The sequence below is a fragment of the Neospora caninum genome, chromosome IX (genome assembly GCF_000208865.1).
Source record: "Neospora caninum Liverpool complete genome, chromosome IX".
NCBI classification, from domain to species: Eukaryota; Apicomplexa; class Conoidasida; order Eucoccidiorida; family Sarcocystidae; genus Neospora; species Neospora caninum.
The window spans coordinates 2,085,707-2,100,522 of NC_018390.1; the positions used below are offsets into that span (position 1 = coordinate 2,085,707).

At 54.4% G+C, this 14,816-nt stretch overlaps 2 protein-coding genes across 2 annotated transcripts; both read right to left on the reverse strand.

Moving 5' to 3' along the window:
- Positions 1-3,001: 3,001 nt before the first annotated feature.
- NCLIV_040970 (putative malate:quinone oxidoreductase) lies at positions 3,002-7,226 on the reverse strand (the record flags this gene model as incomplete). The annotated part of the gene is made up of 7 exons (XM_003881006.1): positions 3,002-3,165; positions 3,638-3,770; positions 4,214-4,627; positions 4,888-4,974; positions 5,310-5,471; positions 5,751-6,070; positions 6,851-7,226. The coding sequence occupies 7 exons, from the start codon at positions 7,224-7,226 to the stop codon at positions 3,002-3,004; spliced, it is 1,656 nt and encodes a 551-aa protein (XP_003881055.1).
- A 2,791-nt stretch (positions 7,227-10,017) lies between these two features.
- On the reverse strand, positions 10,018-14,516 carry NCLIV_040980 (conserved hypothetical protein; the record flags this gene model as incomplete). The annotated part of the gene is made up of 7 exons (XM_003881007.1): positions 10,018-10,142; positions 10,659-10,793; positions 11,747-12,119; positions 12,395-13,074; positions 13,129-13,198; positions 13,937-14,142; positions 14,495-14,516. 7 exons carry the CDS (start codon positions 14,514-14,516, stop codon positions 10,018-10,020), a joined length of 1,611 nt encoding a protein of 536 aa, XP_003881056.1.
- Positions 14,517-14,816: the final 300 nt, after the last annotated feature.

Sequence of the window (14,816 nt, forward strand, 5' to 3'; positions counted from 1 at the left end):
ACGGAGATGGGCGACCATAGGTTTCCCAGAATGTTTGCCAATTGCCTATGTGCTGTGCCGGAATGCCTTTTCAACAAAAGTTCTGGCGCCAAACTACTGCGTAGTTGCTCTATACCGGCGACAATGAGCCCGTGTCTGTCACGTGTCACTTTACCGGTCGAAGCGCGTCGTAGACAGGCACGTGCGCTGCCTGTCACTTTGGTTTAAGTTGCATTTTTAACGACGTGCTGTCGCCATATCGCATAGGCCGGGAATGCCTGTGGTAGAGAGACGGACTTGTGTATCTGATGAGCCCGTCAGCGTGAGCAGATCCTGGGGCGGCGGAAAATTCACATGCCTCTTGTGCGGTCACTGCTCCTTCATGCAGCCGTACGGCGGTGAGGTCTTCTTCCGTCATATGCGGGATGCTGAATGCGTGGCTCTTAACATCGCAGCCCGTCTTTCGCTCCTGTCAGCGGAAGACCTACCCAAAACTCATCGAGCACTGGAAGGAGTCGTCCGTCACCTTCTGTTCAAGACGTCGGCCGTTGCTGTTTTCAGCAATTTGTGCCCTGAGCGTTCGGCTGACACGGCGGGTGATGTCGAATTCCAAGGCGAAAGGGTCACGCGCTCCCTGATTGGACGCCTGGATACGCCGAACGGCCGTCATTTCGACTCCGATGTTGGCTACGTCCCCGTAGATACCTTCCCGCTTGGAAGTGTTCTGTGTACAAGTCAACCAGGCCGACAAGAAGTCCATGAAAGCGGCCGTCCCCTAGGCTCGCTTACTCCTGTCAGGATACATGCCACCACAGAAGCAGAACCGCGGATGGCGACACACGAGGCTTTTCCGCAAAGAGGGGGGAATGCGAGCTCGAACGTCCAAGACACTCGAACGCCCAATCTGTGCTGCAGTGTAGTGTCTGACACGCACTTTCGTGCTCACCCCCCGCGACGGCCGTCTAGTTGCGCGATTCCTTTGTTGACCGCAGGTCTAGGTCGTGAACCACGTACTGGCATCGCTGAACGGATACCTGATCCCAGCAGCGGCAGTCATATCTACTCAACAGAAGACTACCAGGGAGCCTCACGCGCGAGAGCTGTAGCTTCATTTGGGTTGCCCGCCACTGAATTGTTCCTCGAGGGCCCGCCTGCAACGGTAGAATCCGACAGAAATTGCGTTGCCACAGGCGGAATGTCACCTGCAGGAGACAGCTTCAGTGGTGCAAAAGTCTTCCCCTCTCCATCAATAAACATAGCTGGCAATTTGCGAGTCAATGACCACGAGATTACCTCTCGCATACCGTTAACGCACCTTTTCGATTACAATAACACACCGCAGCCTCCTGGTTTCTGTTTCAAGAAACCAAGAGCCGGGCAAGTTCTCTTCCGATTAAGACTCGCGAAACAGGCGGCTTCGGGTGAAGCTTCCAGCAACTGTGGGAAACCGCAAACTCCACTGTCAAAAAATGCTCGCCCAAAAGAGCAATCTCCGGACCGGAAGGGGAAAACCAAATGGGAAAGGGTAGCTCTTCCGGTTGAAGGGGGAGTCACAGGGTGGATGTCGGATGCAGCACCGCTCGGCATCTTCCTGCAGCGACAGACTTCCCTCATTAGGCTGTGGGAACGGCGACTGCTGATCGACGCTGAGTGTGAAAGTTTCCAGTCTAAGACTGTGGCTATGGAAGCAACTATTTGGGAGGACGGCACGCGATCTGATAGCGACACACGGAGCAAAATCAGCACGGTGTGCTCTTGTCTTCCTCTTGGAGCTGACTGTCCATGCGGGTGCACGAGCGCCGTTCGGCAATTTACGCGAGGCCTGATGCACGAAGATATATAGATGGAGTAATTGCCGGACTCAGGCGGCTGCACTTCATGCCGCTTAAGTCCACGCAGATACAGATGAAACTGATGACACCCGTTTCGTGCTTCGTGTCATACAGGAGTACTAGGGGACACGACCCAAGGTTCCACTGCCGTCCAAATATTCGTCATGTGGGGTAGTTAGTTCTCCCTGGGAAACACTCTGGGAGGCGGTCTCCGCATATGTGTGCGGAACGTGACGTTCTCCGACATCTAAGTGTTGCCTAGCGAAGCGAAAACACATGGTATATATGTGGCCTATCACCTCATCTGCAGTTGTGGAAGAGCAACTCCTGAACCTTCCGGGAGTGGGCTGAGCATTCCTTGCTGTTCTCGTTCTCGACGCACGGCCTCGAGTGATGAGCAAGGAACTACCTAATCGAACGATCTGATTCGACTGAAATCGGGTGGGGACACGAGTGTGCTGCGAGACGTGCACTGAAGAGGAATGATGTGCACATGGTGAGGATCTGCGATGTCGCTGAAGCGCTAGTCACGAGGGCCGCGAAAACATATGGGTGTTTGTCTCCTGTTTGAGAGTTAAAACAGCAGTAGCTGGCTGCCGTTTACTTCCGCGAAGAAGTGCTTTCTTCCAGCATTTGCAACCGCCTTAGAGAGCCAAAGTGGTTGAGACGGTAGGCACCCTATGAGGCTACCCACGGGATGTGAGAGGGGATGCCGGGCAATATGAAATCCTCGGGATGAAACTCTTTGTAAAACACCTCAGCACTGAATACGGGATTTCGCAGATGCGGGTGTCACAAAGGTGAACAACAAGTTTCGTTGATTTGATAAATGGCTCAGTTTTCCTCCTGCCATCTCCGCGACGGACCCGAAAATCGCTAGACTCATGTGTGTTGAAGAATATTCACTCTTCTCCACACAATTGCTGTGGTACGCGGTACCGCGAAAGACATGCGCAAGTCACCGTCACGCTCCACGAGAGGGTCACAGAAAGAAACAAAAGCAACGGCTAGTCACGGCAAACCTGCCAGTCCCGTCTTCCTCTTAGACCAGGCTACCGTTCGTCCGCGGTAGCATAGACCGATATGCGGGTGAGACCCTATGGTTCCACTTTGCCATCCGGGACGCAGGAACCATATATCCACGAAACAATGTCGACACGTCGTGCAGCGATTACAAAAAAGAATGGCTCTTAGTGTGTTACGGAGTATTCACCCTCCAGAAGCGTTTGTCTGAAAAGCTTTTCATCAATGTTCGCTCCCAGTCTCTTGCAGATTGCACGCATGTCCATCTCGGCATTGCCCAAGCACGTCGTACCTCCAGGTGACGGTGTAATGTTGAAAATAATTCCGGTGCCTGCGTGGACAGGAAAACATTTTCACATTATCGCATGAGCCACTCGTAGAGTTTCCTCGTCTCTCTGCACCAGGGAACTTATCCGTGCTCGAGTATCTGGAGTGACCATTACAAACACCTACGACGCCCTTGGGTGATATAACCACCAAGCTACTGCACAACTCATATTCGCGGCCTGTACACGGTGCGATGGACCTACCCATAACACCGGTTCATCAGTGATTGAGTACACACTTCCACTCAGGATAGTCTCGAGATACATCGGATCAAAGGGAACATTCTGGCACTCATTCTCAGAGGTCAACGCAAATGCGAAGCACCAGGTGCGAAAAACAGCAAACCATTCCTCGCGTGATTTCTTGCAAGGAAGGCATAGTTGCGGATAACCTACAACGCCTACTCGTGCCCCATCAGCCTGCCACGGTTGTCAAAGCAGAAGCTCTGCAAGTGTTTGGTTACAGCGCCAGCTCACCTGGATTGATTTTGCCTTCTCCCAACAGCAATTTCTTCTGTTCTTTATCAATGAGTTGAGGTCGAACGCCGCCGTAACCTTTTGCGTATGTGAGATCTTCAGGCATGATGGACGGAACAATTTTCCTCACATCCTGTAATCACAACACCCCAGAGGCAGCAAACGGCAGCGTGTTGGATTTTCGCTGCATGAACTTGGAGGAAACACCAAGGCAACATCGCAAACCACGGTGGCCCAAAATGTTGCCTGTGTTGGTTCGCCTGCACCGTGTGACGTGGCCGTCCCCAGGACTATGATATGAGTCGGCAAGTTCCGTTGGTGCATCTGTAGCTCCACGGACACCGACGAACGACTGAAAAAAACGTCGGCGAGACAGACGCCATTTGTCTAAAATCTCTTGACCGAACCGAAGCAGGCCAAAAAGTTTCATCCCCCGTCAAGCTTCTGAGACTCGGACGCCGTAGTGCTACCTGCATATCGTTCTGACTACGCGAAGGGTATTCCCGCACTTTCCGCAGTGCATCAACCCCCTATCGACAGCGCCTGCGCGATGCACGATCTCCTTTGGTCCCTTACGTTGGCGAAGAGTGTGGTGTTCAGCTTCGGGACTTCGAAGAGGAAGTTCCTCATGACGTAATTTCTCATGTGGGACGTGCCAAGGAGATCCAAATACACCTTGACGAGATTCATGTCGGGGTTGATTACACGCAAGAAATCGCTGATGGAAGAGGCATTGTATCGTTCGAGCATGGGCAATGGAAGAGCGGTAGGACCGAACCGTGTCTTTCCCACTGCAACGAGATCTGGGTCTCCGTGCACAGCAGCAAACGGGAGTCGCGGGTCTTGGCACGTATACACTTTCCCATTCAACATCTCCGGCGCAAAGTAGAAACTACCCGCCATCGGGAGACAGCTGAAGTTCAGTCCGTAGCCCATACGCTGTGCCAGCAGCAGCGACTGACCGCACGCGCTGACAACGACGAATCGAGCCTGAACCGGAAACGACAGAACTCCTCAGCAAATAGACGGTATGGGCCATGTTGTGGAGGCATTGTCGGCTGTCGTGGTCAAACCTGCTAGTATAGACACGTGTGATCCGAGAACTTCTGTTAAAATTCAAGCACCGTTTCAGGCCCTCAGCGGCCCCAGCAGATCTGTTCAACCACAACGTTGCTCTTCCTTCGCATGTCAACAGAGACAGAAGCCAAAAGCGTAGGAGAGAACACACGGGGCCCCACACAGAATCTTACTCTCTCTGTGCCCCGGCTTGTTTTGATGGAGAACGTGTCGCCGTCATGCTGAAGGTCAAGGAGTTCCGTCGAGGTTTGAATATCCACCTACAGCGCAGCAGCAGGGGGGACACACACTCCAGAAGGTTCATTACACAGAGTAACTGAGTGTACACAAAGGAAACCAGCTGAGCGAAATACACACACGCTGCGCGAGTTTCCCGCCTTCCGTTGCTTGCGCTCCATCAGCCTGCACTTTACAACGCTGCACCACGACGAACAAGAAAAGACTTCTCAACGGCACGCCGCCCCGCGTGGTAGCACGGCCATGAGCTGCGAGCCCTTTGAGACCCAGGAAAACGTTTACGTCTGCGCATTCGGAAAATCAGGAGAGGCGATCCGGAGTCTCAGACTGATGCACAGACAGTTCGCGTTCGCCTGACCTGTTTGCCGTTGGCGTGCTTCTTCGCCTGGTCAACAAAGGAGGCAGCCAAATGGTAGTAGTTCACCGCCGAGTGCTCGTCCGGAATAAAAATGGCGCATGTCGGGTCTGGTCGCAGAGAATGGGAATTCTTCATTCCGACGCGTGGTTCGACATCGGCAATCTGCAGGGAAACGGAGCAGAGGGGTGTCTGGGCGCTGGCACGGGGGAGTGCGTCAGCGTCTGCTTTGCCGTGTACAAAGCCGTCGTATACCCGTAGGCTTCACTCTCTTCTCGCTCACGCACACCTGCCCTAAATGCCGCTTGCTCTCCCCGTGGAACCCGACTGGCACATCACGAAACAAAGATCACAATAGGTGCGTCTGACGGGGATGCCGACTTCGGGCATCCTGTCTCCCGACCCTCCTGCAGCTGCCTCAATCCTGGTTGATCCGGGACGGACCTTCTTCTTGTCGATAAACTGCATGCGGGTGAACAGGTTTTTGAAGACGTGAAATCGCTTCTCCATGAACTCGCATTCTGCGTCTCCAACCGCAAGCGCCATCTTCTGCATCTTCTGGACCACCATATCTCTCTCCGCCGGAGGCAACTTCGTTGCGTAGTTTCGGAGCATATCTGCCTGACGCTTCACGATCTTTGCTTTCTCAACAGTGTAGTTCGTCTCGATATCGCCGCAGTGAATCGTCTGAGAGTTGTTTCGTGGGCATGAGGCAACGACCGCAAAGGAGGGACGCCGCTCCACTAGTCCGATCTTCTTCAGATCTGCACACCAGTCACGGACAGGCGATACGGGTTGGGGCGTTCACGGAGAGATTCCTCAGACCGGTAGGCAGGCAGCTGTTCACACAGATACACACGTCTTGCCTCTCCACAGCGCACAACTGCGCAACCCAAATGACTCCCCTGTCGCGCGTCACGGCCGCCGCTTGTCTCCTCCGACTCGCGCGACCGATGGGCAGACCAGCCAGACGGGCAACGAGGCAGGAAACCTGCATCTGCCCACAAAGTGGATGGTCGCTCGGCGGCACTGTGAAAAACGGAGATTTGCGAAGCCGGGCTCTTACGCCTTAGGGAACACGCACCCCTGGCAGTGGACGAGCAATGAGCAAGGCTGACCCGAGGGAACCTCTAAAAGCGCGACGCGATCCCCTCGACTCATTTTCATTTCGAGCCCTTCTCCTCTGGACCTCTTTGTTCTTTGTTCAAGGCGAACGTACGGTTCAGATTTGAAGCAGTCGCCACACTCAGTTTCGTACTCTCTTTGCCAAACGCGCACGTGGACGAACGCATGCAAATGGACAATTGGAAAGCAGAGCCACGCACGCCAGCAAAGGACACTCCCCCTGAAGTTTTTCCGGCGATGTGAAAACAGTCCCCGAGAGGCGCCTCCCTGTTGTTTCCTTCCTGGAGAAAACAGCCGCTGCAGCACCTCTCCAAATTATGCGCTCACTTGATGCACACCATAAGGCAATGCTTGCTTGTGGCGCTCGCCCCTTGTCCTTCTGAGCTTCGTCCACGAAACTCGGAGGGGAAGAACCGTACCTGTGAACTTGCAAAGCTCATACAGCAGCGCCGTCCCAGTGACTCCGCCGCCAACAACGAACACATCGTAGACGTCGGCAGCATGGCGACCCGTAGAAAAACTGTAGCCTGTTTCCCGGGAAGGAGACGCTGGTGTACCCACGGCCGCTCCAACTGATGCGTCTGATCTCTGTGACGCCGGTGCGGCGGGCTTCCGCGCGTCTGCAGCGGCTGCTGTGGGGCCTCCGGCCGCAGAAGAGAACCGCCGAGAGCATGCGCCACGCAGCCGAGCATTCTCAGTGAAAAAAAGAGGCCCGACCTGTGTTCGCCTCCCAGAAGCGAACACCGACCTGGAAGGGGTGAGTGCACTGTTCAGAAAGCGGAGCGCGGCAGCCATTTTGGATGGCAACTGGAAGGGAACTGTGGGTTGGGCGCTCAGAAAGGACAAGGAAAAACACGGTCCAAGCGCTGTGCAACTCGGCGGTTATCTCCGAAACGCAGGAATTTTATCAACAGCTGTCTTGCCGCGGGAGTGTCGCTGGCATCCACGCGGGGGAAAGCCTGTGGACGTTCGGAAAGACGACCGGCAGTGGTAAGATCTCGCCCCACTGTACGCACCTTTCACTCCTTTGCGTAGGCGGAGAGCAGCATCAGATGATGAAGGAGAAACAGAGATTTTCCTGCCACAACAGCCGCGTAGCGGAACAGTACGACTTCAGGGACGACCGGGTCTTGCCAGGCGCAAGAACGGAACACGACAAAAAATTGTTGGGGGTAGGAGGGGGTAAAAGAGTTCGGAAAATCAAACCTAGGACGACCGCGAGACAGCGCCTTCAGAGTACGAAAGGAAATCTTTTCGCTGACGAGCGGAGACAGCAGAGGCAACAGTAGAGAATGAAACGGTTCGCACGGACAGCAGCGAACACTGTGGAAAGGTGCCCCAAGGGTACGTTCAATGCAAAGCGGTCTGGCAACTCCCGTACAGAGCGAGGGAGAAGAACCTTGCGAGGACTGCTTTGAACCCGGAGGCAGAAGTCAGAAACAAGAGGTGCTTCGTCGTGAACGCCAAAAACGCGTTTCGTCGGCGAGGCTTTGATTCGCGAAAGGTAAGCGACTCGCCTGGAGTTGCCGGCTGAGGGGGACAGCTGCAAAGCCGACTGATTGCTCTTCTATTCCGTGAGCCTCGATGTGGCATGCGTGCATGCGACAAGGGCCAGTCTCCTCTGGCTACAGCACACAGACGGAAGTGCGGAAGGTGGGAGGGTCCGTAGCCCCCTTTAGGGGGAACTCAAAAAGTTAGCAACTAGTGGAGGCCTTTGGCAAACAATTTAAGAGTCGTTCCTGATGCTGGCGAATAGAAACGGGCTGTGAATCCGTGGCTCCTCGATGCGCGCAGCGGCTAGTCCCCCGGAGCTACATTTTCGAGAGGGGGGGGGGGCATTCGGGGGCAGACGGTGCTGGGTTCAGTTACGTCGCAGTCAACAGGGAATGGGCAAGAGAAACCTGCACAACGGAAACGTCTTCCGTATTGACCGCAAGCATGGCAATACAAGTGCTAGCACTTCCTGATGATGATCTGCGGCTGTTGCTCTACCACACACCTGCTCTGTCTCGACGCGCGGAAGGACTTCGCAGACTTTATATAGGAGTCTGGTCGGCTGCGGGCGCATTCAACTGGAGAGGCTTCTCTTTCAACAGACCTTTGGAAGAGTGGTCTGCTCCACGGTACCAGACAAGTCACTGTGCATGCATAATCGAGATACCGCCTTCAACTGGTTTCCGCGACCTTGGAAAGTTGATGTTGGCAGTTCCGCAGGCCTGCAGACGGCACTCCCCAAGTCTTCCATAGGGTGCTGAGGGAACTCGTCCCCCATTCTGGCGCATTTTTTGCTCTAACATGCACCTCTTTGGACGTTCTGTTATAGGAACAGCTTTCAGTTCAGGACCACAGGTGTGCTTCCTTTTCCCGTGCATTCCAAGCGAGAGGCAATAAATCAACCCGCCGTGCGGACAGATCATGACACTCCCTCGTAGGGCGTGTCTCCTGTAGCGGCACTGTCAGAGTTGTACCTGGGAAGGTACGAGTTGGACTACTGGTTTAGATCTTGAATGTCTTTGTTCACCGGATCCAAGTTCCATTGTGCTTTTCATGGCCACCGTGTTAAGTGCATTAAGTATACTGGTGTCCAGCGTATATTTGAAAAACCAACATTTGCATACAAGCTGTACGAATATCATGGTATTCACTTTGGTACGCCTAGAACATAACCGATGTGGAATAACCTTAATGTAGTAGGATATTGAAATCCAACACTTTTAGCTGTCTTAAGCAGTCCAGTGGCGTAAACTGCCTCTTTCGTATTTTCGTGTGTATTTTAATTCACATGAATCGAGGATTGAATAACTGGAGTTATAGTTAGTTAACTACCGATTAACGGGCTACTCATGGGGCTTTGACTCCAGAGATGGTCATCCACTTTTTCACACCCATATCTCGAAGGCGACAATATCGGCAAGTATGTAACCAGCGAGCTACAAAAACCCTGATAAAAGAAACCCAAGATATCGCCGACACTAAACAGGATGGCCGCTACCAGCGGCACAAGCACTGCGCTCGTGTCTGAGTGTGTGTACAAGCGAGTGCTTGTCTGGACGCCTCGAGTTTGCAGCAAACTTGTCACCATAGCATATCGAAAACAAATGCTGCCTTGGTATGAATGTTCTATCGATTTGATTTATCTCGAAGCCAATATTTGTTTCGGGGAAAAGGAGTTCGTGATTGTAACTTGGGGCCTGAGAGACGTATCCGATACTCGAGACGAGTCTGTGGGGGGAATGCGCAGTTGACGCGTTCGGCGGATGTAGGACAAGTCGGGTTCAGCCTTCGCTTGCTAAGCGGACAGAGACGCCAGACGCCACGCGCAATAAGAGGCCCCGGTCTGAGTTTTCTTGATGAAACACAGTGAATCGCAGACGAAGATCCGTCTCGCTCACGGGTGTAGCAAACCCACTAAACTTTTTCCATATACAAATACAACTACCGGCTGGAGTTGCAAAGACTGCCCGTTACCAAAACAGCGAAAACCCACCGAAGAAGTCCTATTGCATGATTGTCAGATAATAAGCGAACATCATTTTCCATATCTCTCTCTTCAAAAAAAAACAAGGGTGCGACACATCGCAAGAGATCAAAAAACAGCCGGAGAGGCAACCTGGTAGAACAGAAGGTAAGGCGCTGTCGCCATGACTTCGTCCACGCCGACAACCCGAACGCAGGAATCCGACACTCGAACAAACGACGCAGCTGATGCTCCTGCAGCAGAATCAGGGAACCAACAAAAGCGCAAAAATCAGTGTAAACCAGTAGATATGAAAGCCAGAACCTGCGTCCATGCCGTGGGGCTTCCATGAAATGTGTTCCACTGAACGGCACTGGGCCACCCGGCCCAGGAGCGAAAAAATCCAGAAGCATGCTGGCTTCCCTGATGTAGTTGGACGCAAGTCTGCACTGGTCGTCCGGCAGCAATTGCGGTGAGCTCTAGTACACCTTCCCATCTACCGTCTAGAAATAAGGAAGCGTGATTGCGCACGGGGTCAAAACGATTGCGTATTCCAGGGGACAACTCTGGTAGTGCACACCGAGCGTACATACACCGGATCAGAAGCAGGCTCTGCAACGTGGCGCCAACTAATGGCCGGAAAACCACAAGACTCTATCTCAACCGACTATGAATGAAATGGAACATTACTCAGGGTAGCAGCAGGCAAAGCTGCTAATCTTCCCGTGGGGCCGAAGACGTCGCCCGAAGTGAGGTTTTGTCTGTCTCACCGAGAATGGTGCTCTGGCGCAGCCACATATCCTGCCTCGCCTTGGTCCACGCTGTACGAGCGCGAAGTGCCTCTCCTTGCTCAGGACTACCAGGCTTGTCGCACTGCGCAATACCCTTGCGTTGGGTCGTTTCTTCTGAACGTCTTGCCGAACAGCTGAGGCAAAAAGAATCACCCTCCCCGCCTGCTGCGCATGTATCTTGGCAGCGAACGGCATCGTCCGTCCCCCTAGAAAATCTCTTCGCCTCAATTTCGGTAGCCGATACGAGAACCCGGGCCGCGCTTTCCGAATCCCGTCTCCGTGAACCTGATGTACCAGCATGGTCCCATGGTGAATTCATACTGACCGCTCGGTTTGCACCCTGCCTCATCTCAAGCTCGCAGCCACCTGCATTTCCATGGTGCCCCGCAGCATCTCCCGGTGGACTCGAGTCAATTACAGCACTTGCATCTAGCGTTCGGACTCCCGGGGTCGCGCAGAAATTCTTTACCAGAGAACGTGCGCCGGGCCCCGGCCCGAATGCGCGCGCATCCCAGCGGCGGTAGCATACAAAGTGACCACTTGACGCGGAGCATCCTGTTGCAGACCAAACGGCAAGTAGACCACATTTTACAAAGGAACCCGATTCAGAATCTGAACTAAAACGAACTTGAACAGAGAGACATCACTCAAATTGAGAAGTTGGTGTGCTGTGGAATCAGAGCCAGTACGTGTGAACGAGGGACAATCCGCACACGCCCAAGAAGCAATGAAAGCAAATCCTCGTCGCAGCCACACGAGCCCACGTTTGCCGCAACCCACTACACCACGTGCGCCCAGAAATGGACCGTCCACACCACCTGTTGCGCACGGGGGACATGTGCACGAAGAAGACATATCGCTGAAAGTGAGTGCATTCCCCTTCTACTGGATGGGGCGGCCGAAAGGATGGTCACCTCCCGAAAGGCGGGAAATCGTGCGGGAAGTTGGCATCGAGAGTCGACGAACACGGTGAGGTACTTATAAACTGAACGCTGGTAGGATGCTATCGAGAGCAGCTTCGGAAACGCAGGTGACGCAGCTGCACATGGTTTACTGTGCGCCCTTACCCAGATGACTGATGACAGCCCTGAGCTCGTACAGCGGGCCATTAAATCGAGTTCTCAGCTTCTCCTGCTGGAGATCGGCATTCGTCTCCGCCGCACTCTCACACCCCCATCCTGCAGCTGGGCAGATTCCCCGGTCGCATGTCGTAGAATTGGTTACCACTCCTCGCTTCTGAGTTTCCGAACTCAGCATTCCCGGGCTGGTCTGCGGGGGTAGCTCACAGACGTCACTGCTGTTAAAAGAATGGGCATGACTGCCGTTCACATTATCCCCCGCAGGCCCAAGAAGAGACAAGGCATCAAGTACAAGAGGAAAGGTACAGCGCTCCAGCTGCTTGTAGACTTGACCGTACGCCGTGACGCCTAATGAACTGATCTGCAAACCAGAAACAAAAAATAGGACGGCAGACACAACTATGCGGAGTGACGTTACATGAACGAGCAAAAGATATCCATCGCCATTTCATCGACGGCATCACGATCCACGACCCAGCAAACGAAACATCGTGAATGCGACCGATCCGTACGCACATCACCAACCACCGTTGCGTGACGCACTTTTAGCTGAAACTCATCAAACGGTTTTCGGGCCATCGACACGCATGTTGGCCAAACTGTCGTGAACTCAAAAGTTCCAAGACAGTCTCGTACCTGAATAATGAGGACTTGAGGCAGCTGTTGAAGGCGTTGAACCTTTTCCTTGGAGCGCCGAACTGCGGCCCACAGCCCACCGGCGCGAAGTTTCAAGGCATCGAGAGCCCTCTCCTCTATTTCAGCGTGTACCGTATGGGTCTTTGAGCCCGGCTCCACCGCCTCTGAATGGCGCAGCTGCGGCATCCCCTGTGATGCGGCTGGCGGACGGCGCTCTTCTGTCAGGGCGTCCGTCGTTTTCAGGCCTCCTCGGAGGGCGAAAAACTTTGTCAGCTGCCCGACGAGAGCCCAGCGGTGTACGTACCCCCGGATGAGCGACGCAGGCAAAGACCATACAGATGAAAACAAGCCTGGGATTCTTGGTTCGGACAAAAGCCGTTTGTCGAAGCTGAAGGGCATCCCAGGATCTGCAGACCCGGTGGTTGCCGATGCTGGCCAGCTGTCAACGCACGGATCGTCCAAACTCCCTAGGATATCTTTGAAGCCAGGGGACGTGGACTGGCGCGTGAGCCGATGGACGGTATCTGCCTCTGGTGTACCGCCTTCTCGGCCGTCTCTGGAAAGGCCGAAATCGCCAGCTTCCGCGTTCTGTCGCCCACTGCATGCGCCGCCAAAGCGGCTAAACGCGACCAAGAAAGGGTCGCTTCGGAGTCGCAACTGAAGTCTTTTCAATGTCGCGACTGCCGAGCAAAATAGGCACTCAACGCTTTGCACCCGTTGCGGTCCCAACGTACTCCGGAGAAGCTCCTGGATGGAAGGCAGATTCGAGATAAGTCTAGATTCGCAGGCGGAACCCAAAGAAAGCTGCAAGCATGAAAATGGAAGGACACGCTCTGGTGTGCAGTAGCCACAAACGAGACATCTCGTGAATTCAGCGATTGATCCCGAGAAGACGTCGGTCATTCGTGGAGGAGTCAAGTGAGGCAAAGCCGCTTCTGGGTGGCGGCCGTCCGCCAGAGTTGCCTTCTGTTTCTGAGGTGATGCGGACGGGCCGGAACCAGATGCCATGTCTCGTTCGGTAGCGAGCCCAGGTGTGACGTCGTGGATTTGCTGTTCCGCTCGATGTGCCCCCGATTCGTCTTGTAATGCCATGTCGTCGTCCTTGTCCGTGTGCAGTCGGGTGTCTGGCGTGCCATTTAGAGTTTTTCGGCCCCGGCTCCGCGACTGTCGGTGGGCGTCATGCCGCCGTTCTGTTCCCCGACAGCCCGGGTCGGTGGAGATGTAAGCGAGTGCATTCTCAAGGATCCCTGAAAGCTGAGAGCATAAATCTCCAGCGGCGCGACAGTTCTCGTCTAATTCCTCCAGCAGCGCTTGAAGGAACTCGTGCGCGTCTTGTTCTCGCATGAACATATCATTGCTGGTTGCTTCCCCGAATATCCCTAGGTCACCTGGAAGGCGATGACGCGCAGCGTTGCATATTTCCCTGTACACTGCAGCAGCCATGCCATGCTGATTCGTCGTTGCCTTGCCTTGGTGCGCCCGCACAATCTGAAGTCGTTCGCGTTCCAGAGTGGCTGAGCTCGACAAAGAGGCCGCCCTTACTCTTGCGAGGGCCTCGTGGATGTCAACACATCTGCGGCACTGCACCAGTCCGTCGCGGCACTCGCTCGTCTGTTCCAGGTGGGCATTCTTATCCAGGCTATTCGGGCAGGCCTCTGCCGGATCAAGAGTCTTAGCGCTCGGCAGAGCCGGTGGAACGGGCGAAAGTTCGAGCCTTCGCAGGAGATCAAGCAAAGACGAAGGTGCGCCTGCGGAAGAAGAATCCAAACACCACTCCGGCACCCTGGACTGCCTGCCAACAAAGTTGTCTCTGGCTGCGCACCCCTCCTTACCCTCGCGTGGGTGGCTGGCGAGCCCAGTAGTGTCCCCGGGAGTTGTCGCAGCGTTGCCAGCAGACTCGCACTCGTCTGCTGGATCCGTAGCTTCGCCAGAGCTTCCCGGTCCTTTACAAGGACGGAGGTCGTGTGACGCCAGCAAGGCCGACAAGGATGGTACGAACAAGCCGCGATCGAGGTTCAGTAGACAGGCCAGTAAGATGTGGGGAAGCTGCCGAGGACCATCGACAAGCTGGCTGCGCTGTTGCTGAAACGAAGGGGATACGGCGCGAGCACGTCTCGAACATGGTGTCGGCGAAGGATGCGAATATGCACTTTGTCGCGTCGCATGTGCCTCGTCACGAAGGCGACCCACATCAACGCCCGACTGTATGGGCTGGCAGGCTGGTGCAGGCAGCGAAGTCGGAAATGGCGATGACGTGCATGAGCCATCGAGGTGTTGGCGAAGCAACCTGAGGTACGTGAGACCATGAAGGAGATGGAGTAGAGGTGTCAGCGAAGCCAGAGCTTGAAGCGATGCGGAGAGGAAACAGAATGACGAAGGATTGTGGAGAGGAAGAGGAAGAAGGCCCTTGTCAAGAGCAGCC